General features: G+C 44.1%; 1 protein-coding gene across 2 annotated transcripts in view; it reads right to left on the minus strand.

The window, feature by feature from the left end:
- Window positions 1-15,785: 15,785 nt before the first annotated feature.
- The window catches only part of OGT (O-linked N-acetylglucosamine (GlcNAc) transferase), a 42,269-nt gene continuing 32,439 nt past the window's right edge, over window positions 15,786-25,615 (minus strand). The window contains exons 20-22 of one of the 2 annotated variants that reach the window (XM_003917862.4): window positions 23,647-23,899; window positions 23,284-23,407; window positions 15,786-18,084 (exon numbers count right to left, since the gene is read on the minus strand). In XM_003917862.4, the coding sequence (XP_003917911.1) occupies window positions 17,910-18,084; window positions 23,284-23,407; window positions 23,647-23,899 (552 nt within the window). In that variant the 3' untranslated portion in view covers window positions 15,786-17,909. The remainder of the gene's footprint in view (window positions 18,085-23,283; window positions 23,408-23,646; window positions 23,900-25,615) is intronic. The other variant, XM_003917863.5, reaches the window with a different exon arrangement.

The following is a 25,615-nucleotide window of genomic DNA, read 5'->3' on the forward strand; positions in this document are numbered from 1 at the left end:
AGCCTCCCAAGTAGCTGGGAATACAGGCGCCCGCCACCACGCCCGGCTAATTTTTTGTATTTTTAGTACAGAAGGGGTTTCACCGTGTTAGCCAGGATGGTCTCGATCTCCTGACCTCGTGATCCGCCCGCCTTGGCCTCCCAAAGTGCTGGGATTAGAGGCGTGAGCCACCGCACCTAGCCGAAAGTGAGTCTTAAGAAAGGGGCCTTGGTGGAAACGACTTGAGGATGAAGAGATTGCAGTCAAAAATTCAAAGGGCAAAAGGGCAAGGAGGTCCCCTTTCCGGGTGTACTTCTTGGAGACAGCCTACTGTTTGGGATTGCTATCTAGGTAAATGGATAAGTACTGAACTCCGTTTCATGGGGAGCCAGTGAACGGACGGTTTCTAAGCTGCCACTGCTCCCTGCAGTGAGCCACGATGCTGGGGCCTCTTGCTTCTCCGCCTCATCTGCCAGGGACCCCAGCACTCACTCTCCACCGCTCCGTGGCAGGCTCCTTTGCCTCCTGCCATCGCTTACCAGACAGCCATGCGGCACTGCCTGAGGTGAAGCCAAGCAATTCCTGCTCGGAACCCTTCAGCTCACCAGACAGCAACCGGCTGGACATCCACTGTCAGCCAGATCCAAACTCCAGCCCAGAGGAGTCACACCGCAGTGACCCCACTGCCACTCCTCCGATGTGGCGCCTGGCTACATCATAGGTCATCTTGTTACTACTTATTGTGACACACAGTCCACAGAGGATATCAAAATGCTAAAAGAGGGGGATCTAATAGCTATAAGGAAGTCCAGATTCTACATATTAAAAGTTAGACTTCGGCCGGGTGCGGTGTCTCACGCTTGTAATCCCAGCACTTTGGGAGGCCAAGGCAGTTGCATTGCTTGAGGTCAGGAGCTCAAGATCAGCCTGACCAACATGACGAAACCCCATCTCTACTGAAAATACAAAAATTAGCCAGGCCTGTTGGCGTGCGCCTGTAATCCCACCTACTCGGGAGGCTGAGGCAGGAGCATCACTTGTACCCAGGAGGCAGAGATTGCAGTAAGCCGAGAGCAGAGATCCACGCCACTGCACTCCAGCCTGGGCCACAGAGCAAGACTCCATCAAAAAAAAGAAAAAAAGTTAGACTTAGCCACTTCTTTAAGGCTTTTCATTTGGCCTAGAGGCTGATACTGCGCTGCCTGTATACTTTCCCAATCTTTCAAAATACAAATGGCTCAGCTCCTTGATTAAACTCCCTATGCATTTCTCAACCACTGTACATTAGACTTACTTAGTAGTAGACTTCAAGTTTTTTTTTTAATCAGGAAAGAAACCTTTTGCTGAGTGTACGGTTTCCCACGTATAGGTCAGTATGTGATGTTAGTTGTCAGTAAACAGCACTGTATATTATATAAACTAACAGCTGATTCAGACTTCATCCATCTTCTTATATACTTTTGTGTTACAAACACATCTATTTTTTGAGAGGTCAGGCAAAAGGAACAAAGGATCAACATGAGGCAGAAAGTTACATGACAGAGAGCCCCACCCAAATCGCTAATGGCAAAATATCAAATTCCAGGTGAGATAGTAACCAACAGGTGAAGTAGTCCAAGGAAAGCACTAAGGAAGAAATACATGGTCAAAAAGAAGGCAGATTTTGTTTGGTATCTTTTCCAAGTGATAGTCACCACCAGGGGAACAAGTCCCTAAAATGTATTTCAAGGCTCATGTTACTATTATTACAAAATATACGCAGGTAGCTGAATGCAGTGGCTCACGCTTGTAATCAGCACTTTGGGAGGCTAAGGCAGGAGGATTACTTGAGCCCAGGAGTTCAAGACCAGCCTGGGCAACATGGTGAAACCGTCTCCACAAAAAAAAAAATCAAAAAGTGAGGCTGGAGAGTTGCTTCAGCCCAAGAGGTCGGGGCTGCAGTGAGCCATGATAGCACCACTGCAGTCCCACCTGGGTGACGGGAGTGAAACCCTGTCTCAAAAAAAAAGAAAATATACGCAGGCTAGCTGACATGTTAAGAATCAGGGAAAAAGAAAAAAGGAGGCTGGGTGCAGTGGCTCACGCCTGTAATCCCAGCACTTTGGGAGGCTGAGGCGGGCGATCACCTGAGGTCAGGAGTTTGAGACCAGCTGGGCCAAGGTAGTGAAATCTTGTCTCTACTAAAAAATACAAAATTTAGCTGGGTGTGGTAGCACATGCCTGCAGTCCAAGTTCTTGGGAGGCTGAGGCAGGAGAATCACTTGAACCCTGGAGGCAGAGGTTGCAGTGAGCCAAGATTGCACCACTGCACTCTAGCCTGGGCGACAGAGTGAGACTCCGTCTCACAAAAAAAAAAAAAACCAAGGAAATATATGCAGGCCAGGTACGCTGTAGTCCCAGTTATGCATGGGGTAGGAGAAGATTGCATGAGCCCAGGAGTTGGAGGCCTCAGTGCACCATGATCACACCTGTGAAGAGCCACTGCACTCTGGCCTGGGAAATACAGTGAGACTCCCACCACATCTCATTAAAAAAAAGAATATATGCATTGAAGGAACAAGAACCAGAACTGTATCATGAAAGGGCTAAGAAATAACATTGGAAGGCTTTAAAGATACATAAAAAACAAAAACAAAAAAAAAAAAAAACACACCTCAAAAACTGTAGAAGAGCTGGGAGCAGTGGCTCACGCCTATAATCCCAACACTTTGGGAGGTCGAGGCCGGAGGATCACTTGGAAGCAGGAGTTCAAGACTAGCGTGGGCACCATAGCGAGACTCTGTCTTTACAAAAAATATTTTTAAATTAGCTGGATGTGGGATCCTCCCAGCTACTCAGGAGGATCCCTTGAGCCCAGGAGCTCGAGGCTGCAGTGAGCTATGATGGTATCACTGCACTTCCATCTGGCTGACAAAGAAAAAAAAAAAACTTTAAAAAAACAACTTATAAAAGATAAAAAGAAGATCTATTTTATTTTATTTTATTTATTTATGAGGCAGAGTCTCGCTCTGTCACCCAGGCTGCAGTGCAGTGGTGCAATCTCGGCTCACTGCAACCTCCACCTCCTGAATTCAAGTGATTCTCCTGCCTCAGCCTGTGGAGTAGCTGGGATTACATGCGTGTGCCACCACAGCCGGCTCATTTTTGTATTTTTAGTAGAGATGGGGTTTTACCATGTTGGCCAGGCTGGTCTTGAACTCCTGACCTCAGGTGATCTGCCCGCCTTGGCCTCCCAAAGTGCTAGGATTACAGGTGTGAGCCACTGCACCTGGCCAGATCCCTCCTTTAAAAGGCCATAAATCATAAAGATTATGTATGCTTTTATATGACTACAGAAAAATCTCTAGAAGAAACACTGCCAAATTATTCAAAAATATTACCTCAGAAGAATGGGAGGATGCATGCATGTGAAGGCAGACTTTCAATTTTTACTTTATATGCTTCTGTACTGTTCATTTCCACCACAGACCTATATTCCCTTAGTAATTTTTACAACTCAATAAATATGTTATAATATGATGAGGATATCTGTGGTTCATTCATTCACTAATTCGACATTTATCAAGCATCTACTATATACTTGGTACTGGGGCTACGAAAAAGAAAAAAAAGAATGACTTCCAGGGATCTCACAGTCTAGTAGCAAAGACAAAAAAACAAATAGACAATATTCATGAGCCTTATTCTAGAACAACAGAAATCAGAAACTGCATTTTTGGCTGGATGCAGTGGCTCACACTTGTAATCCCAGTGATTTAGGATGCCAAGGTGGGTGGATCCCTTGAACCCAGGAACTCTAGACCAGCCTGGCCAACATGGCGAAACCCCATCTCTACTAAAAAGACAAAAATTTTAATAGCCAGGCGTGGTGGCATACACCTGTAATCCCAGCTACTGGGGAGGCTGAGGAACAAGAATCACTTGAACCCAGGAGGCAGAGGTTGCAGTGAGTTTGCAGTGAGCCGAGATTGTGCTACTGCACTCCAGCCTGGGCGACAGAGCAAGACTGTTTAAAAAAAAAAAAAAAATCCAACAAACTGCATTTTTAACAAGCACCCCCACTTTCAGGAACACCAGTTAAGTGTGACAGCCTTCTTTTCCTTGAAATCAGGAATTGAAAATATCAATAGAATGCTAATTAAGTAACTTTGGCATTGTCAAGAAATTTAAAACATAGCCAATCCACTAGGTGACCCACTTGCTTTTCTGATTATTTTAAATTCAGCCTAACAGGATAATTTTTAAAACACAATATTTCTGCATATCATCAAGGCTATCTTGTAATAGTATTGACAAAACAAAGAATCTTGCTTGGGCTAAAAAAGACTAGTCAGTGGGCATCAGAGAGTACTAATTAGGCTTATCAATGAAAATCAGATCCCCACCTCTTGCATTATGCATTTCGGTACAACTTCTGCCTTTGAAGTGCCAATCCCTCCTTCCCCACCCCCTTCACCGTGTTAATGACCTTGTCTCATAAGACACTAGGATAATAGGAGTTCAAGACCAGCCTGGCCAACATGGTGAAACCCCATCTCTACTAAAAATACAAAAATTAGCCAGGTGTGGTGGCAGGCGCCTGTAATCCCAGCTACTTGGGAGGCTGAGGCAGGAGAATCGCTTGAACCCAGGAGGCGGAGGTTGCAGTGAGCCAAGATCACTAGGCGACAAGAGCGAAACTCCGTCTCAGGAAAAAAAAAAAAAAATACAGCCCTACCCATCTCAGTCAATGGCACCACCATCTACCCAGTAATGCCAATGACTTAGGAGTCATCCTTGATTTCTTTCTTTCCCTTACCTCCCATATCCAATCCATTTGCAAGACCTGTTGGCTCCACTTCTCTAATATATTTCATCTAATCTAAGATATTATTATATATACCTCCTCCATGAAAGAAAAAAAACACTACCAAACTACAATCTGCCATCAAATGTATGATACATGCCAATTTCAGAAATGCAAAAATGTGAAAAGACATCTCCGAATTTATGAACTACAATATATTACATATTCATCCAAATCTCTCCAACTCCACTAGTAGTACCCTACTCTAAGCCACCATCACTTCTAGACTTTTATAATACCAAGTTCTTGGGCCTCAGTTAAAAAAAAACAACATTTATTTCATAGGGCTATTGTGGAAAGTAAACAAGATCCTGTCTACCCTCCTCTGTACTTCTGTACTCCTATGGCATCGTGTACTTCTGCCCCATCGCAGCGTTTATCACACTTTACTACCTGTTTACATGTTTCTAACCCCCACCCCAGACACTAAGCTATGCAAGGACTTGGGAGTGTATTTGTTTCACATTGCTCCATACAAAGTCAGGATTCAGTAAGTATTTTTTTAAATGAATGAATGTATGAATGAATCTCAAAGAGTGATTCCAAAGACCCCTTCTATTATTTTCCATCCCCTAAAAAAACCTCAAGTTGTGAAAGAATTCCGCCTACTAGATCTCACTAAGTAATAATTTTCTGTGTGTAAAAATGTAATTACACATATATGCCCATCTATGTGAAGGTTCGAGGTAAAGAGTCAGCCCAAAATAAAAAACAAAAAAGCTAACAATCTTATCTTCATTAACGAAAATACAATGCCCACATCAAGGGAAGTAGCAGTCCCAATTTGGAGCCAAGATGGGTTAGAGACTGGCAGCTTGGTGTCTGGCCTCAAGGGCTATCTCCAACCGGAAGCCCAAGATCTGCTTTTTGGACCTGTAGCTTCAGAAACTCAGATTTATCAACTCATCAAATGCTAAAGGCATGACTCCTGTCAACCAAATTCACAAGGGGCTAATAAAACACATAACCCATTTACCTCTCAGGACAACTGAGACTAACAATCCACCCTGGGTACTCCCTATTTGAAGGCAAGTGACTGAGGGTCATGGAGCTGCAATTTGACCTTTTGCTTTTTTTCTTTTTTTTGAGACAGGGTTTTGCTCCTGTCGCCCAGGCTGAAGTGCAACGGCGCGATCTCAACTCACTGCAACCTCCACCTGCCGGGCTCAAGCAATTCTCCCGCCTTAGCCCCCCAAGTAGCTTACAGGTGTATGCTACTGTGCCTGGCTAATTTTTTTTTTTTTTTTTTTTGGAGAGACAGGGTTTCACCATGTTGGCCAGGCTGGTCTCAAACTCCTGGACTCAAGCCATCCGCCCACCTTAGCCTCCCAAAGTGCCAGGATTACAGGTATGAGCCACTGGGCTTGGCCACCTTTTGCATTTTTGATCACACACATAATTTTTTTTTTTTAGATGGAGTCTCGCTCTGTCGCCCAGGCTGGAGTGCAGTGGTACGATCTCGGCTCACTGTAAGCTCTGCCTCCCAGGTTCACGACATTCTCCCGCCTCAGCTTCCCGAGTAGCTGGGACTACAGGCACCTGCCACCACACCCGGCTAAATTTGTTTTTGTATTTTTAGTAGAGATGGGGTTTCACCATGTTAGCCAGGATGGTCTCGATCTCCTGACCTCATGATCCACCCGCCTCAGCCTCCCAAAGTGCTGGGATTACAGGCTTGAGACACTACGCTCGGCTATTAATTTAATTTTTAAATTAAATGCTACGAGGCTGGGTACAGCAGTCACGCCTATAATCCCTGCACTTTGGGAGGCTAAAGCAGGCAAATCGCTTGAGTGCAGGAGTTCTAGACTAGCCTGGGCAACTTGGCGGCGAAACCACATCTCTACAATAAAATACAAAAATTAGCTGGGCATGGTGGTGCATCTGTAGTCCCAGCTACTCTGAAGGCTGAGGTGGGAGGATCACTTGAGACCAGAAGGCAGAGGTTGCAGTGAGTCATGATCATGCCACTGCACTTCAGCCTGGGTGACAGAGTAATACCGTCTCAAACAACAAAAAAATTAAATACTATGAAAAGCACCTTTGGGCATTTAATTGGCTTCATAAACTGGATTTTCCTATGCTTGGTTGCCAAAAATCAAATTACTCAATCAAAAGTATGTCCAGCTACGCACAGTGGCTCACACCTGTCATCCCAGCACTTTGGGAGGCCAAGGCAGGTGGATCACTTGAGGCCAGGAGTTCGAGACCAGCCTGGCCAACATGGTGAAACCCCATCTCTACCAAAAATACAAAAAAAAAAAAAAAAAAAGAGCCAGGCATAGTGGCACATGCCTATAATCCCAGCATTTTGGGAGGCCAAGGCGGAGGGATCACTTGAGGCCAGTAGTTCAAGACCAGCCTGGCCAACACGGTGAAATCTCATCTCTACTAAAAATACAAAAAAAAAATTAGGCAGGCGTGGTGGCATGCGCCTGTAATCCCAGCTACTCAGGAGGCTGAGGCACGAAAATTGCTTGAACCCAGGAGGCAGAGGCTGCAGTGAGCTGAGATCGCATGACTGCACTCCAGCCTTGACAACAGAGCAAGACTCTGTCTCAAAAAAAAAAAAAAAAATCTAAAAGTATGTCCAATTTTATAGCTCTTGGTACATCTGCTTAATCATTTCTAAAGGGTTGTCAGTTTGTGATGTCAGCAGCATTACTATAAGATTAAATATTTTAAATTTGCTAATAAATGATTTTTAAATTAGCATTCCTTTTTATTGTTAAGACGTATATTTTCCAATGTTGGCTTCATTCTTTTGCTAATCCCCTCCACCCCTCCCCGCTTTTTTAAACAAAAAATAGAGATGAGGTCTTGCTATGTTGCCCAGGCTGGTTTCAAACTTGTAAGCTCCAGCATTCCTCCTGCCTCAGCCTCCCAAAATGCCAGGATTACAGGCGTGAGCCACCCCACCCCCTACCCCCATTTTTAATAACTATGGCAAAATAATGTTTACCAGGTCGTTTTTTTTCTAACTAATAAAGAACTCTGAAAACAGCAGTGAGTGACACTCTGTCTTTTTCTTCCCAGAGACAATGTATATTATTTATCCTTTTAGAAAGTTAAGTGTAAGCACACATCATAACAAGTACACACACCATTTTCTCTTTTTTTTTTTTTACAAATAATATTATGCTATATGCATTGTACTGCAACTTGCATTTTTCACTTTATATTTCTTCATAGTCTTTTCATTATCAGTACACATAGCTCTCACCACATTTTTGCAATGAACCATAATTTATTCAACTAGACCCTTAGGATATTTCAGCTCTTTTCAAATTTGTGCTATTACAAACAGTGCTGCAATGAATGTTCTTGTACATATTTCTCTATGTCCTGGTAATTAAATCATATATCCTTCTTTTTTTTTTTTTTTTTTGAGACAGAGTCTCACTCTGTCGCCCAGGCTGGAGTGCAGTGGCCGGATCTCAGCTCACTGCAAGCTCCGCCTCCCGGGTTTACGCCATTCTCCTGCCTCAGCCTCCCGAGTAGCTGGGACTACAGGTGCCCACCACCTCGCCCAGCTAGTTTTTTTTGTATTTTTTTAGTAGAGACGGGGTTTCACTGTGTTAGCCAGAATGGTCTCGATCTCCTGACCTCGTGATCCGCCCGTCTCGGCCTCCCAAAGTGCTGGGATTACAGGCTTGAGCCACCGCGCCCGGCCCATATATCCTTCTTTCACAAAAGTGAACAAAGACCAAAATAACCTGTAAATGTCTATATATGATTACATGAACATGGAGAAAAGTATAGAAGGCTAGCTACAAAAATATTTAGCATGGGTTACAGGGAGAAAGGCCATGGGAGAAGAGGGGGGGAAAAGTCAAGAAAAAATAGGACTGAATTACAATTACTGAATTACATGTATGATATAATCACATTTATGCACTCATGTATATGGGAGTACAAGTATCAAGAAATTAAATAAAATTATTTTAAAAGAAAAAGTCTCAGTAGTGGAACTGCTATTTCAAAGGACATGGGCATTTAAAATGTGATACTGCCAGACAGCCCTCCAGAAACGTTATACCAAATATATATTCCCACAAAGAGTGCAGGAGATTTTCTGTTTTCTACTAGGCTGTACTGGGTATCATCAAACTTTTATGGAATTTATAAAAAATGGCATCTTTTTTTTTTTTTTTTTTGAGGCCGGGTCTGGCTCTGTCGCCGGGCTGGAGTGCAGTGGCGGATCTCAGCTACTGCAAGCTCCGCCTCGGGTTCCGCCATTCTCCTGCCTCAGCCTCCCGGTAGCTGGGACTACGAAGCGCCCGCCACCTGGCCCGGCTAGTTTTTGTATTTTTAGTAAAGATGGGGTTTCACGGTGTTCGCCAGGATGGTCTCGATCTCCTGACCTCGTGATCCGCCCATCTCGGCCTCCCAAAGTGCTGGGATTACAGGCTTGACCCACCGCGCCCGGCCAGCATCTTATTTTAAAAGTTATCATTTCTTTACTTTTCCAAGTGGGAGAAAAAAATAAATAATAAGATGTATCATTCCTTTAATGAGAAGCAATATAATTAAAAGTTATCACTTATTTAATGAGAAGCAATATAATTAAAAGCTGATTTTTTTTTTTTTTTTTTTTGTGGAGAGAGGGTCTCACTTGGGTTGCGGAGGCTGGAGTGCAGTGGCGCAATCTCGGCTCACTGTTGCCTCGACTTCCCGGGCTCAGGTGATTCTCCCACCTGAGCCTCCTGAGTAGCTGGGACTACAGGTACGGCCGCCATGCCCAGCTAATTTTTTTATTTTTTGTAGAGGCGGAGTTTCACCATCTTGCCCAGGCTGGTCTCAGGACTCAAGTGATCTGCCCGCCTCTGCCTCCCAAAGTGTGCCCGGCCAAAGCTGAAAATTTTAATGTCTGAGGTCCGTTTCTATTTTTTTTTTCCTAGACAGCTACCTTCTAATATTCTTTGTCATGTTCCATGCGTTTGTTCACCTTTTTCTAAATTACTGATTTATAGAAAGCTTTTTGTTAAGGAAAATAGCCCTTTATATATGTAATACAAATATTTTTTCCAGTTTATTTACCATATATTTTGTTTGATATCAAACTTAGACCTTTCTACTCCAAAACTATTGGAAACAAAATCCATCTATTGTTTTCTAACATTTTAATGGTTTCATTTTTTATTTTAAAATATTTGATCCATTTGTAATTTATTTTGGCATAAGGAATAATAAAGCAAAAACCCAAGTCTCATTTTTTTCCAGATGGTTAGCCAGTTATCCTCAAATGGTTTGTTGACTAATCCATATTTTTCCCCATTAATTTGAAATGTCGTTTTTCTTGTTTAGTAAATTTTCTTATGTACTTAGGTCTATTTCCAGACTTTCTGTTGGTTTGTACCTTCCCCCATATCATACCCTTAAATGCGGATCTGTGAGGGAAGAAAACAGGGTAGTGTTCCAAAAGAGAAAAAACTTAGAGACAGGCAGCTATCTTAAAAATAGCTCCTGATCACATCACTGCACTCCAACCTGGGCAACAGAGCAGACCCTGTCTCTCACACACACACAAAAATACCTCATGTTGGAAGCTCTCTGAACCTTTATTGGTTCAGGGTGCATCTCCATAAAAAAATTTAAAACAAAAACACCCTGTGTTATCATGGAGAAGAAAAATACTTGTGTACCTCTAGAGGGCAGCACTATCGATACTGGCGTGGAACAACAGGTTTTAATTGCATCAGAATGAAGAACTTTCTAGAAACCACATATATTCAAAGATGCACTGTTACCTCAAGTGTCATCATTTCCTGGCCACTAACAGAGAAATTATATAGCGGATTCATAAATTTCATAGGAGGCTGGACTCCTAGTTTGTAAAATCCTTCTTTACCATTCTCATTTTATGACAAACCAAGTTATACGCTCCACAGATACTAAAGGAAATAAATATACTTATCGAGAAAGCTGTTCTGCCAATACAGTTAAGACTAAACTAAAAGAAAACATAACTTTCCAAATCTCACCAATCCTCGTCCTCCTCTGGGTCTTGCAAACGGGGCAGCTCTTCTTTGTACCCATCCATGTCTGTAGTGAAGACAAAGATACACTTTCTTAAGAAAGCCAGAACTCGGCCGGACACAGTGGCTCACGTCTGTAATCCCAGCACTTTGGGAGGCCGAGGCGGGCAGATCACGAGGTCAGGAGATCGAGACCATCCTGGCTAAGACGGTGAAACCCTATCTCTACTAAAAATACAAAAAATTTAGCCGGGTGTGGTGGTGGGCGCCTGTAGTCCTAGCTACTCAAGAGGCCTCATGAGGCAGGAGAATGGCGTGAACCCGGGAGGCAGAGCTTGCAGTGAGCCAAGATTGTGCCACTGCACTCCAGCCTGGGCAACAGAGCTAGACTCCATCTCAAAAAAAAAAAAAAGCCAGAACTCAAAACCAGAGACATCTCACATTCTGCATTTATCTTTGGGTATCTTCCCCACCTTAAAGCCGAAACTTTGCTCTGCAAAATGAAAAGTATTTAAATTTGTTTTATTGCAAACTTTTCCCACTCAGGCCTCTACCACCCCAATCCCTTCCCACCCTCCACGCGCCCCCACTTCCCACTCCCTCCACTTCCACCTCAACTTGCCAGTCTGCCATGTACCAGGGCTCGACCACCCCCACATCCCACTGGCCCTCCACCTCCCTACACCTTCAGTCCCTTACTCCCACTCCAAGGAAGTCTCCCACCTACCGGTTGTCAACCTTTTCCCCCACCTCTACTCCCCACTGTCAATCTTACCCAGAATAGGCTACCACCGCCCCCTCATCATCTTCCTCCTTCTGCCCAACCTCCAATGCCCCCTTACCCCCCGCCACTCTGGCTTCTCACTGGTCTTACATGAATCCGGCCACCCGCTTCCCGCTCCCTATTCCTGCCTCCAGCCTCCAGTCAATCTTCCACCAAACAGGCCTTGCCCCTCCCCAACTCCTTCCTCCTATCAGGTCTGGACCCTACCCCCACCATGTTCTCGCCTCAGTCTTCCACCAATCAGGCCTCAATCCAACCACCCTTCCCCCACACTCGCACCTCCAGCCACGTTCAACTGCTTCCAACCGGTTTTCCAAGCAGGCTTCCACTCCCCCCACACCTCTATCCAACTTCTGCCCTACCCCACTCCTGTCTCCCACCACCACTCAGTCCTCAGCCAATGAGACTTCGACCCCCCACACACACACATCCCCTACCCACAACCACTGGCTCCCACCTCCCCCCATGGCCAACACTGCCCCCTCCACCTTCCCCCAATGCTGCAACGGGCACCCCTATTTCTCCCCATGGTCACTGGCACCCCCACCTGCTCCTACGCCGCCACTGGTGCCCCCACCTCCCCCAACGCCTCCACGGGCGTCCCCGCTTCTCCCCATGCTGCCACTGGCACCCCCACCTCCAATGCCGCCACCGGCGTCCCCACTTCTCCCCACGCCCACCAGCACCACCACGTGCTCCTAGGCCACTTCCGCCACCACCAAGTGATTCTATGCCGCCACCAGAACCCCCACTTCCCCCAATGTCGCCATTGGCACCCCCACCTTCAATGCGGCCACCGGCACTTCCACTTCTCCCCACGCCGCCAGTGCTACTATATGCTCCTATGCCACCATCGACGCCACCAACTATTCCTAGGCCACCACCAGCGCCCCCACCTCCCCCAACGCTGCCACTGGCACCCCTACTTCTCCCCACCCGCCACTAGGAACACCACCTGTTCCTACACCACCACTGGCGCTCCCACCTCCCCCAATACCGCAACCAGCGCCCCTACTTCTCCCCACGCCGCCACCGGTGCCACGTATTCCTACGCAGCCACTGGCGCCACCACATGCTCCTACACGGCCACCAGCACTCCCACTTCCCCAAAGGCTGCCAGTGGTGCCCCCACTTCTCCCACACCGCCACTGGCGCCACCACTTGCTCCTACACCACCAGCACCCCCACTTCCCCCAACGCCGCCACTGGTGCCCCCACTTCTCCCCACCCACCACTGGCACCAATATCTCCTTCTGTGCCACCACTGTCACCCCCACCTTCAACGCCGCCACCAGCCCCACTTCCCGCAACGCCGCCACTGGCGCCACCACTGGCGTCCCCATCTCCCACTGGTGCCACTGGCAGCCCACTTCTCCCAACACAGCCACTGGCGCAACCATATGGTCCTACACCACCACCAGCGCCCCTCACCTCCCCCAACGCCACTACTGGCGCCTCCACTTCTCCCCACGCTGCCACTTCCTCTACTCCCACCTCAGGCCTATATGGGCAACCAGAGTCCAAGGTATACAGTGGTCCTGATTTCAATTAAGTCACTCAATTAGGATTAACCTCTGGACCACTTCAGCACCCATTTGAGTCCGACCAGCCGGTCACCTACCTGGTGTTGCAGCCTCTGGCGTGGTCGGCAGCAGCTCACCTCCAACGGCCTGTGGAGTATGTGCAAAGATCCCGAGCAACTGCGATGAACAACGCCAGGCGCAGGCCCTTTTATAGTGCCCAGACCTAGGGGGCGGTAGGAACTCACGTGTGCCCGCCCGCGCTCCCCTGTACCCACCTATCACAGTGTGGTCACGAGGCAAATTTGAACTTCGCGCCTGTGAACTTGGCGCCTAGCTGTAATGCTTCCGGAATCTGGTCTATTGCTTTCCACTCCCACGGATGTTGCTTATTTGTCCCAAAAGCGCCATTTCAATACTAGAGCGTGGGCACCCGAGGCCAATTCTGTGATTAAAAGTCCCTAACAACTTTCTGATAAAGAGAAACCATGTGAAATCCTTCCTAACAAACTTTTATCCTGCGGTTACTTGGATAAGCGAGCCTTGTTCCCTACTTGAATTGTCCAGACCTCTAAGTCCGTTATTGCGAACACTGGGGGAGGGTGCGGGGGGAGGGGCGGGGGCGCGGGAACTGGGGCGAGGGCGCGGGAACTGGGGCGAGGGCGCGGGAGCAGGGGCGTGGGCGGGAACGCGGGGTGGGCGGGGGAGCGGGGGGCAGGGGTTGCAGGGAAGGCCACCTAGACCCCTAGATAAGAGCAAGGCAACAACTCAACAGCGCCTGGCAACGGCGAACTATGATGTTTACTTCCAGAACCCTCCAAACACTAGAGATAAAAAAAAAGGTTGGTTACTTGAGGCTTTTTGTCACTCACTCCCTACACACCAAGAGAAACAAACGGGGGAAGCAGCGCTTTCTAGAGTGTGCCAGTTTCTCCAGCGAGCATCCATATATTTCATAATGTATGCCTTTGGGTAACAGAACACAAATAAAACGGCCCTGCGTTTGATATTATTTTGTGCTAAGCATCGTTCCAAGTGTCTCACGATTTAATTCATACACACTTTTTAAAGTAGGCAATTGTTAGCACTCTCATTTTAGAGATCACACAGCTAGAAAGTGGCAGAGCTGACCGGGCACAGTGGCTCACGCCTGTAACCCCAGCACTTTGGGAGGCTGAGGTGGGTTGATCACGAGGTCAGGAGTTCGAGACCAGCCTGGCCAACATGGTAAAACCCCGTCTCTACTAAAGATAAAAAAAATTAGCCGGGCGTGGTGGCATGTGCCTATAATCCCAGCTACTCAGGAGGCTGTGGCAGGAGAATCACTTGAACCTGGGAGGTGGAGGTTGCAGTGAGTCGAGATCATGCCATTGCACTCCAGTCTGGGGACAGGGCGAGACTCAAGGAAAAAAAAAAAAAAAATGGCAGAGCTGAGCTTCAAACTCCAACTCTAGTTCCAAAACCTGCTCTTAAGCACCAGATTGCCTACCTAAATACAGATACTTTCTCAGTTGATTAAAAAATTGGATAAAGGGGGCTGATTACTCTCTCTCTCTCTACAATGAAGTTGCAAATTAACTTCTACAAGCCTCTTTTATAAGAATGGGGATTACATGACTGTGCCTCAGGTTTGGGCAAAGAACCAAAATGTTAGCTATAATTGAGAGGCATATGCTTCAAGTAAAAGAGTGGGTCAGGTTTGGAATCAAATCTTAAAATGGGCAGTTCAGAAATTACACACATTTACTCAAGGTGTGCAAGCAACTCCTTTAGACTGAAGGCAGGAGGAGCGGAAATAAACTGGAAATAATGTAGATTTTTCAACAGAAGCGGATAGGAGTAAAAACTTTTGAGTAGGCTTTCTTCCCATAATAATCTTTTAGGAAACAAACACCAATCCACATCAGGGCTTTAAGAAGTTGGGAAGTAAATTATGCAAAATTTTACTGAAAAAAAAATCTTCCCTCTCATTTTTATATCTCTGAGAAAACTGGCAAACAGCGTGTTCTGACCCCTCATGAATTGGTATCTTCCTCCCTGATGCTCGTGGCAGAGTTCGACCACTATACAGAGCAGGAAGGAAAATAATTTTGCCCCCAAAAGCCAAGAAGAGAATGGTCCACACGAAGACCAAGACTACGAGGGTAAATGAAAGCAGAGAGGTCATAAGCAAAAGAGGAGCAAGCATGAATGGGTGTGTTGGGGATCACAGGCTGTCGTCCAGGCTGGAGTGCAATGGCACGATCTCAGTTCATTGCAACCTCCACTTCCTGGGTTCAAGCGATTCTCCTGTCTCAGCCTCACATGTAGCTGGGATTACAAGCATGTGTGCCACCACTCCCGGCTAGTTTTCTGTATTTTTAGTAGAGACGGAGTTTCACCATGTTAGCCAGGCTAACTCCTGACCTCAAGTGATCCACCTGCCTCGGCCTCCCAAAGTGCTGGGGTTACAGGCGTGAGCCACCACATCCAGCCACTTTGCCTTCTTAATGGATCATAAACTAACCCCCCACCCTCCACCAGACCTGGCTGAGAAAACAATTCCTAATATCATAGCTACAGCAGGGAAATATGATCCTTTGCTGCTGTTTGAGGCTGTTCAAATACAGGTTTCATCACTGGATGACCCTATTCATCAAGCCACTCAATATAACAGGACACAAAATACAACAGCCATATTAAGGGGAAATCATTCATTTATTGTTTAAGGATCGCAAGACAACATCTTAATTTCTGTAGCACGATTTAAATGTTTTACTTCTTTGATAAAGCAGAGTACAATAGAAAAAAAAAAAAAACAATTAGTTTCCAGTAATATCTATATCTCTAATCAGAATTAAGTCTTCCACAGACATGTTACCTGGAAATAAAAGCCTGTTACAATAAGCAAAGCTTCAACCAGAGCGGCTACTTTTCGTGCCAGGAAAAAGTTCATCCCTGTAGGAGGAATGATGTGCTATGTAAAATGGCTGTAAGGTCACAGCCTTGAGGGCATTGGAAGTATATTACCCTATTCCACATTAAGTAGTTCGGTGAATTTCAAACGTCAGTTTATCTGCAACCATGCTGGCAACCTTTAACTGATATTTCAATCATCCAGTAAAAAATAAATTAAGAAATCCCTTCACGGATATTCCGTGATTTACATTGTTAAAAGGTACACTGTTCATTAACATGTAATTCTGGTTCAGAATTACCTTTGAGACTCCTTGCTCAAAATTTGGTTAACAGTAAGCATCTTTCAGAAATTCAAGTTCTTATTAATCAGTAATTTGTCAGCTAGGATACATTCAGGCATCAGCTGCAACTACAGAATAGGTGCACAGCCTCAGCGCTTTGGAAAGACATAATCTAGAACACTACTGGCAGACAAAAAATTACCTGCGACTGGATAGCGTAAGTGCAGTACAGCGAGACAAAACATATATTCATATGTTGGCTTGTTTAAGCCTCAAACCCTCGACTCTGTTGAGATCCCATAATTTTATTCCTATGACTTTAATAACTCAAGTTCCAGGAGGACTATAAGTCTAATTTGTACTCCAAACCAAATAGCAGTGCAGTTTGCTACTATTGAGGCTGAATCTGTACAGACTTCAAGACCAAGTCCAGAAGACAGTTATTATCTAAAATATAATTACTTGAATACACAGATGGTCCTTCAGAGATTTTACCTATAACCTGTTTCTTGATGAAGGTTATTTAATGCACTGGAGATAACTGTGACTTACTGATCAAATACTTGAATACTTATACTTACCTGGGATTTCATTTCTGCTGAAAGAAATAGGAAGAACAGGACTCACTTTAAGAAAAAAAAAAAAAAACTTTAGAAAGGAAGGTAAAAATCTTACACACACTATCACTTTTGGAAGCAGCATAGAAGGGGCAGTCAAGGGTAAAACACTGGTGAAACAGGTCAAAATTAGGCAAAAAAAAAAAAAAAAAAAAAACTATATTATTATCAATGACAGTACCACAACTGTGCCCTTGATAATTAGTCATCACTCCTAAAAATTTTCATTTGGCACCAGATGGTGTGTTTAAGAGAAACACCCTAGGATGTTTTGAATCAGACTTGATTTTGTTAGTTGAGTTACAGGAGAATTTTAAGGGTGGGGGTATGGGGGTCAGGGAAGAGAAGGAAATGGGAAATGGACCAGAAAAAATCTTGAGTCATCATCTAAATCAACAAAGCACTGATAGCTCCAAACATTAGGTCAGACACTAAAACGACTGATATAGGCTCAAGTGGTTTATAAAACCTATAAAAAGACTACACCAGCAAAGTCCCTGTCGATCTGTCAGAGTTCAGAAACTAAAACAGGGAGTAACATTTTAGCTTAAAACCTTATCTCAAGAGAATCATATACACTTCACATGAATAAAAATACCTGAAACCAAACATTTTTAAAAGCTCCAGTACCCAAAATATAAAGAAAAAAGTTAATCCAGAAGACTGAATCAATCCATGGAATCACAAAGCGGCCGGACAATCTATATCTCCCCTCCACACTAACCATCCCATGGAAGACCAAGGGAGATCAGACCTTCCAGACCTATGCACCATCTGGTCGCTGCAAAATTCTACGGAGATTCCTTGTGGAACAGCAGTTTCCCATCTCTTGTGTCTCTCCCTACCATGCAGGAAGCAAGTCTGGCTGTGCTATTCTATTACCATTATATATCACCCATCTGCAACAAGGTACTGTACAGACAAGTAAGAAGTATGTTATCTAGTTCCCTTTCCCCCAGAAGGTTGAGGCTCAGGTATAGGGGTAATTCTCCTGTGCAGTCTTTATTTATGCTGACTCAGTGACTTCAACAGGCTTAATCATGTGGTCAGGTTTGTTGCCAGCTGCATAATGCTCCCACATCTGTAGATAGAGCCGCTCTAGTTCCATTGTGTATTGTTTGGTGTTGAACAGAGGGCTAGATATTCTTTGTTTCCAGACTTTGCCACGAATTTTCTTCAGGCTGAGTAATAAAAAACGAGAAACCAGTTTACAAATCAGGGCAGAAAACTCAGAAACACACCCTATAAATACCTAGTTCCCTTTGTGGCAAAAAATCCATGACCAAACTTTACGCTGTCTCATTTCCTGATTGGCTTCCTGTTAAAAAGGGAAGGGTCACAGCTTACATAATGCTGTCACTGAAATGAGCTCAACTCCATGTACTCTGAAAAAACTTAGTTCTTTCCTAAACAAGTACATCCAAGGGATACCACGCATTTCCCATTTTGTTTTATTTCTACCTTTAAAATAACAAGAATTGACAATGGCACATGACTATTCCTATGTACTGTTAGAACATAAACTGCTTAGCTTTTTGGTAAGCAATTTAGCAATGTATGTATTAACCTTAAATGTTCATAACCCTCTGGCCTAACAATAACACTTTTAAATCTATTAAAAAGAAATAATCAGATGCAAAAACATACAGGACCATGCAAAGATATTCATTGAAGCATCATTTACAAAAGTTAAAGCATAAATATAAGATGAAGTATTCAATTTATGGTCATTTTAATGAAATAGGAAACCACTCAAGGGGAAGACAAATACAGCAAGTCTACTGTCATAATTTTCCACTTGTACCTGAACTGAGTTGTTCAGATTTTTAAAAATTGCTAATATCACCAAGAGTATGGTTCTGTTCAGAAATAAAAAAGTAACTGATTCTTCAGGAAACACGGGGGAAAAGATTTCTACTTCCCTTTTGAATATATTATTTTTCATGAGATTATTCTTAGAGGAAGAGCTAAATACTTTAGAACCAGAAGCCAGAACATATTCATGCATTTTTAAAAGCAATAATTTTTATTTATTTTCTTCTAATTTTTGAAATAGAGTCTCACTCTGTTGCCCAGGCTGGAGTGCAATGGCACGATGACAGCTCACTGCAGCCTCAACCTCCTTGGCTCAAGCAATCCTCCTGCCTCAGCCTCCCGAGAAGCTGAGACTACAGGCACGCACCACCACACTCAGCTATTTTTGTATTTTTTGTAGAGATGGGGTCTCGCCATGTTGTCCAGGCTGGTCTCGAACTCCTGGGCTGGTCTCGAACGCCTGGGCTCAACCAATCCTCCTCCCTCAGCTTCTCAAAGCACTGGGATTATAGACATGAGCCACCATGCTCAACTTTGTTTTAATGTTTGTTGTGACAGAAGTAGTAAAATGGTTGTGCATATCTGTTGGTCTCAATACAACCATGTCCATATTAATGCTACCCTCCAAAGAGAAAGACCTGTGCACTCGTTTTTTTTTAAATTCTATGTCAATAGGAAAATAAACTGGAGTACATACACACAGTGAAATACCACTCAGCAACATAAACTTGCTGAAAGAAGCCTTCAGAGTGCATATTGACATAGTTCCATTTGGATAAAATTCTAGAAAAGCAAAACTAATTTATGGAAGGGAAAAAAACACTCCAGAACAGTGGTTGTCTCTGGGGGTTGGTGAAAAAGACTGACTGAAAAGGAGCATGAAGAATCTCTCTGGAGTGATAATGTTCTTTGTCTTCATAGGAGTTTGGGTTACAAAGGTATTTCTCGGTTGGGCACGGTGGCTCACACCTGTAATCCCAGCACTTTGGGAGGCCGAGGCGGGCGGATCACAAGGTCAGGAGATCAAGACTATCCTGGCTAACACGGTGAAACCCTGTCTCTACTAAAAACATGAAAACTTAGCCAGGTGTGGTGGCACATGCCTATAATCCCAGCTTCTCAAGAGGCTGAGGCAGGAGAATTGCTTGAACCCAGGAGGCAGAGGTTGCAGTGAGCAGAGATTGTGCCACTGCACTCCAACTTGGGTGACACAGTGAGACTCCGTCTAAAAAAAAAAAAAGGTATTTCTCAAAACTCACTGAATATTTGTGTATTTCACTGTATATGAATTCTGCCTCAAAAGAAAAAAATGGCCAGGCGCAGTGGCTCACGCCTGTAATCCCAACACTTTGGGAGGCTGAAGCAGGTGGATCACTTGAGGTCAGGAGTTTGAGACCAGCCTGGGCAACCTGTCGAAACCCTGCCTCTACTAAAATTACAAAAATTAGCTAGGTGTGGTGGCTCATGCCTGTAGTTCCAGCTACTCAGGAGGTTGAGGGGAAGATTGCTCGAGCCCGGGAGGCGGAGGTTGCAGTGAGCGGAGATCATATCACTGTACTCCAGTCTGGGCAACAGAGGGAGACCCTGTCTCAAAAAAATATATGTATACTTAACTCCAGTTAATGATAGCCATTCTTAAGTATTTAAGGAGAAGTGTACTGATGTCTGCAATTTATTTCAAAATGTGTCAAATAAGATGGATTGGCAGATGAATAAAAGGAATAAATGGATGAATAGATATGTAATAAAGCAAGAACAGTAAAATGCTAATGGCAGATTCTAAACAGTAGGTATAGATGTGTTTATTATAAAATTAAAAATTTTCACAACAAAAATGTTGGGGAAAAGTATTGTATGAACCAAACTAAGTTCCAAAGAGTCTAATAAAAATTTTAAAATGCACTACAGGCTGGGTGCAGTGTCTCACGCACCTCTAATCCCACCACTTTGGGAGGCCAAGGCGGGTGGACTGCTTAAGCCCAGGAGTTACCAGCCTGGGCAACATTGGTGAGACCCTGTCTCCACAAAATATTAAAAAATAAAAAATAAAAAAAGCCAGGCATGGTGGCATGTGCCTGTAGTCCCAGCTACTAGGAAGGCTAAGGTGGGAGGATCACTCGATCCCAGGAGGCAGAGGTTGCAGTGAGTCGTGATCATGCCACCGCACTCCAGCCTGGGTAACAGAGTGAGACCCTGTCTGAAAATAAAACACACTACATTTTTTACTATAGTTATCTCTGGGCTAATGGACATGAATCTTATTTTTTTATAATGCCTAGGCTCAAATTTCTCACTTTTCTTAGACATATGTGATGTTCTACGGAGGAAATTCTGAAAATAGTAAGTAGCTAACATCTGCTGAATGTTTACCAGATACCAAGAACTATTCTAAGTACTTTACATGGAATGTTTTTTTTAATCCTCACATCATCTCTGCAAAGTAGGTACTAAGATTATGCTCCATTTTGCAGAAGAAACCAAGGCACAACACAGAGATTTACTTGCCCAAAGTCACAAAGCTCGTAAGTAGAGAGCTTGGGTTCACTCAGGTAGTCTGACTCAAAAAGTGTATTTCTTTAATTTCTATGTAATATGCTGCTTCTCAGAAATACACAAAGAAAAAAACATCACCCATTATACCGAAAGAAAAACCTCATTTAAGAAATACCCGCCGGGCACGATGGCTTATGCCTGTAATCTCAGCGCTCTGGGAGGCCGAGGTGGGTGGATCACGAGGTCAGGAGTTCGAGATCAGCCTGGCCAACACAGTGAAACCCAGCCTCTACTAAAAATACAGAAAATTAGCCAGGTGTGGTAGTGGGCATCTGTAATCCCAGCTACTCGGGAGGCTGAGGCAGGAGAATCGCTTGAACCCAGGAGGCAGAGGTTGCAGTTAGCCGAGATCACGCCACTGCACTCCAGCCTGGGCAACAGAGCGAGACTCTGTCCAGGAAAAAAAGAAAAGAAAACAGAAATACCCAGCCTGGCCAACATACTGAGCCTTCACCTCTATAAAAAAAATTTTAAAATGAGCCAGGCATGGGGCATGGTGGCATGTACCTATAGTCCCTGCTACTCAGGTGGCTGAGGTGGGACGTCTTGAGCCCGGGACATCCTGAGCCCAGGACGTCGAGGCTGCAGTTAGCCAAGATCACACCACTGCATTCCAGCCCTAGGCAACAGAGTAAAATCCTATCTCAAAAAAAATAAAATAATGAAAGAAATACTAGTTTATTGTATGAATAAATCCTCACTCATCTAAGCATCACCACTGTAATTCCTACTCATTTTCAGGCATTTAAGTTATGCTGTTTTTATTTCTTACACTGACTGCAGTGAAGACGTGACAGTATTAGGGTCAAAGATCTAACTTTTTTTTTTTTTTTTTTTTTTTTTGAAATGGAGTCTCGCTCTGTCACCCAGGCTGGAGTGCAGTGGCGTGATCTCAGCTCACTGCAAGCTCCGCCTCCTGGGTTCACGCCATTCTCCTGCCTCAGCCTCCCGAGTAGTTGGGACTACAGGCGCCCGCCACCACGCCCGGCTAATTTTTTGTATTTTTTAGTAGAGATGGGGTTTCACCATGTTAGCCAGGATGGTCTCGATCTCCTGACCTCGTAATTCGCCCACCTCAGCCTCCCCAAAGTGATGGGATTACAGGTGTGAGCCACCGTGCCAGGCCCAAAGATCTAACTTTTAAGGCTCTAAAAACTCTGAGGAAGGGCTGTACCAATTTATTCACCAATGCATGAAAAGGCTAGTCCTCAATGCTCCCTCATTGATACAAAAAAAATTTCTATTGTATAGGCAAATAATGGATATACCCTTAGGATTTTTTTGTGTGTGTGGTTTTTTTGAGATAAGAGTCTTGCTCTGTCACCCAGGCTGGAGTGCAATGGTGTGATCTCGGCTCACTGCAACCTCTGCCTCCCGGGTTTAAGAGATTCTCCTGCCTCAGCCTCCTGAGTAGCTGGGACTAGAGGAACACGCCACCACACCCAACTAATTTTTGTGTTTTTAGCAGAGACGGGGTTTCACCATGTTGGCCAGGCTGGTCTCAAACTCCTGATCTCAAGTGATCCGCCCGCCTCGGCCTCCCAAAGTGCTGGAATTATAGGCATGAGCCACCACACCTAGTCTCAGTATAATTTTAATTGGCATTTCTACTACAGAGCCTGAAACACTTTCCTGTTAACCTTTTGTATTTCCACTTCAGCAAGGTGTCTTGTCATTTCCATTTTTACTTTCCTACTGGGGGATTTAAAATTTAAATGTTCTGCAGTCTTTACATAGCCAGGCAATTAATACTTTGATATCTGAGACTAAAGTTTTTTCCCCCTCATTTGCCTTTTAATTTTCTTGAATATTTTTTATTCAGTCATTTACTTTTCACATGGTAAAACCTATTGATTACTTCATTTCTAAGAGTTTAGAAAGTACTTCTCCCATCCAGAGGGCATACAACTAGTTTACCTATTTTATATTACACTTATTTTATGGCTTCATTTTATAACAGCTATATTCTCTCTACTTTACCAAATAATTTGTTCAAGGAAAAGTTTACTTACTATTCTAGATCAGTTCCCAGCTTCACAGCTATGTCTTCATATTCTTGTCTGTTTTTAGCAATAAGCTCAAGACAGCCTAAGCAAGTGAGCTGGGAAGCTGCAACTCGAGAAGCAAGAGTCTCTCCTGAAATACAAAAGATAACAACTGCACATCTGAGAACGTAAAACAGCATAGAGTTAACGTTATTTATGTTAAGCCTCCACACAATGCAGATGAAGAGAATTAAGTGAGAACAAGTCTCACTTTCTATCACCTTGCCTTTAATGTTGCTCCTAGTATATATAACTTCACTTGGAAGTTTCTCCCCTAAAGGAGATTTTCAAAAGAACAAGGAAGACTCCAGTAATTTATCAGCAACTTACCTGGCATAGTCACCATGGGGGTCCCTGCCCAGAGGACATCCATCCCTGTGGTGTGCCCATTACAGAGTGGAGTGTCCAAGCAGACATCAGCCAGCTGGCCTCTCCTGACATGTTCCTCTTTAGGAGCAACAGGTGAAAAAATGATACGGTTCTGGGGCAGGCCCATGTTTTGTGCATACTGTTGAATATTAGGCTCTCCTACTGCTGGAAAACGCAACAGCCAGAGTACACTATTGGGAACACGCTTCAGAATCTAAAATAGGGAAAATAAGAATAATTATTAATAGCAGATTTGCCTTTTTCAACAAAGACTCCCAGAGATCTCTAATAATTCTACCACACTCTATTCTTTCCATCCAGATAGAAGCCTGCTGTGAACTTAAGTCTTTCCTTCACAGAGATGAATTAGATCAATTGAATTATCCCTCTTCTGCTTAGCTGTCCTCAGAGTGAGTTCAAAGAAAGAGAGGAGACCGATGTTGGAAGACAAAACAAATTACTAATTGGCAAAATCTGAGGCAGCTACCTCCTGTGGGAATTGATAGAGGCAGTGAGTTTTGTTGAGAGAGAGGAATTTTGCATTCCAAATTTCAAATCCCCCACTATGATACAACCAAGAAAGTTACCTCACACTTGCCTAACTTTATTTGCCTAATATAAATTGGTCTTTTCTGTAAAGGGCCAGATGGCAAATATTTTTGGCTCTGTGGCTACACTGACTGTCATAGCTGCTCAGCTCTTCTGTTGTAGCTTGAAAGCAGCCACAGACAATGTGTAAACAAGTAGGCATGGCTATGTGTCCATAAAATTTTATTTACAAAAACAAGCAGTGGGCTGGATTTGACCCACAGGTCATAGTTTGCCAACTCCTGATTTAGATTTATATCTACTCTATGTACATTTTTAAGTTCAAAATCCCTTTCTCTGAAAGCTATGAGAACAGATGAACTTCCAAATTCAGAATATTTCAGATTTCAAAAAAAGTAGTACTGTGTGTGTGTGTGTGTGTGTGTGTGTGTGTATTACATAAAACCCTCAGCAGCAACTTCATATAAACAAACATATTAGTGCCTCTGCATTGAGATGGAGGAATAGTCATATTAAATGGAATAAAAAAAAGACTACAAATATCTTGACATAGTTTGACTGTGTCCCCACCCAAATCTCTCTTCTTGAACTGTAGTTCCCATAAGCCCCATGTGTCATGGGAGGGACCCAGTGGTAGGTAATTGAATCATGGGGGCAGTTATTCCCAATGCTGCTGTTCGCATGATAGAGAGTGTGTGCTCACAAGAGCTGATGGCTTTATAAGGGGCTTCTCCCCCTTTTGCTCAGCACTTCTTCCTGCCATCATGTGAAGAAGGACATGTTTGCTCCCTTTTCCACCATGACTGTTAAGTTTCCTGAGGCCTCCATAGCCACGGGAACTGTGAGTCAATTTAAACCCCTTTCCTTTATAAATTACCCAATCTCGGGCAGTCCTTCATAGCAGCATGAGAACGGACTAATACATACCCTAATGGGTTAGTTCAGTTAGTTTTGCTGCCAAACAAATTTGCCACACACTTATGAAAAAGTTTTTGATTTTCAGAGTTTTTGTGAACATCAGGAAGTAAGGATTAAGGACAGTAGACCTGTACTCATCTGCTTCCTCTTCTCTTCTATCCTCCCCTCTCCTCTGAACATAAAACAAAACAGGTATCAGGGGAAAAAAATTAACCAAGGAATTATCTCCAGACTACCTAAAGGCAAAACATGCCATTTTATTTCAGTTATATGGATTAAGAGCCAGTTACAGCTATGCGGTATCCCACTTATGCAAACCTATCTGATGAACTGAGAGATTTATGTATAGATCGACTCCTTCTTGGTTGTAACTCTACCATACTACAAGAATGTTAAAAATGGGTGGATGTACATGACAGCATATGCTATCAGTTTAGACCAGGGGTTGGCGAATTACACAGCC

Source organism: Papio anubis, chromosome X (genome assembly GCF_008728515.1).
Source record: "Papio anubis isolate 15944 chromosome X, Panubis1.0, whole genome shotgun sequence".
NCBI classification, from domain to species: Eukaryota; Metazoa; Chordata; class Mammalia; order Primates; family Cercopithecidae; genus Papio; species Papio anubis.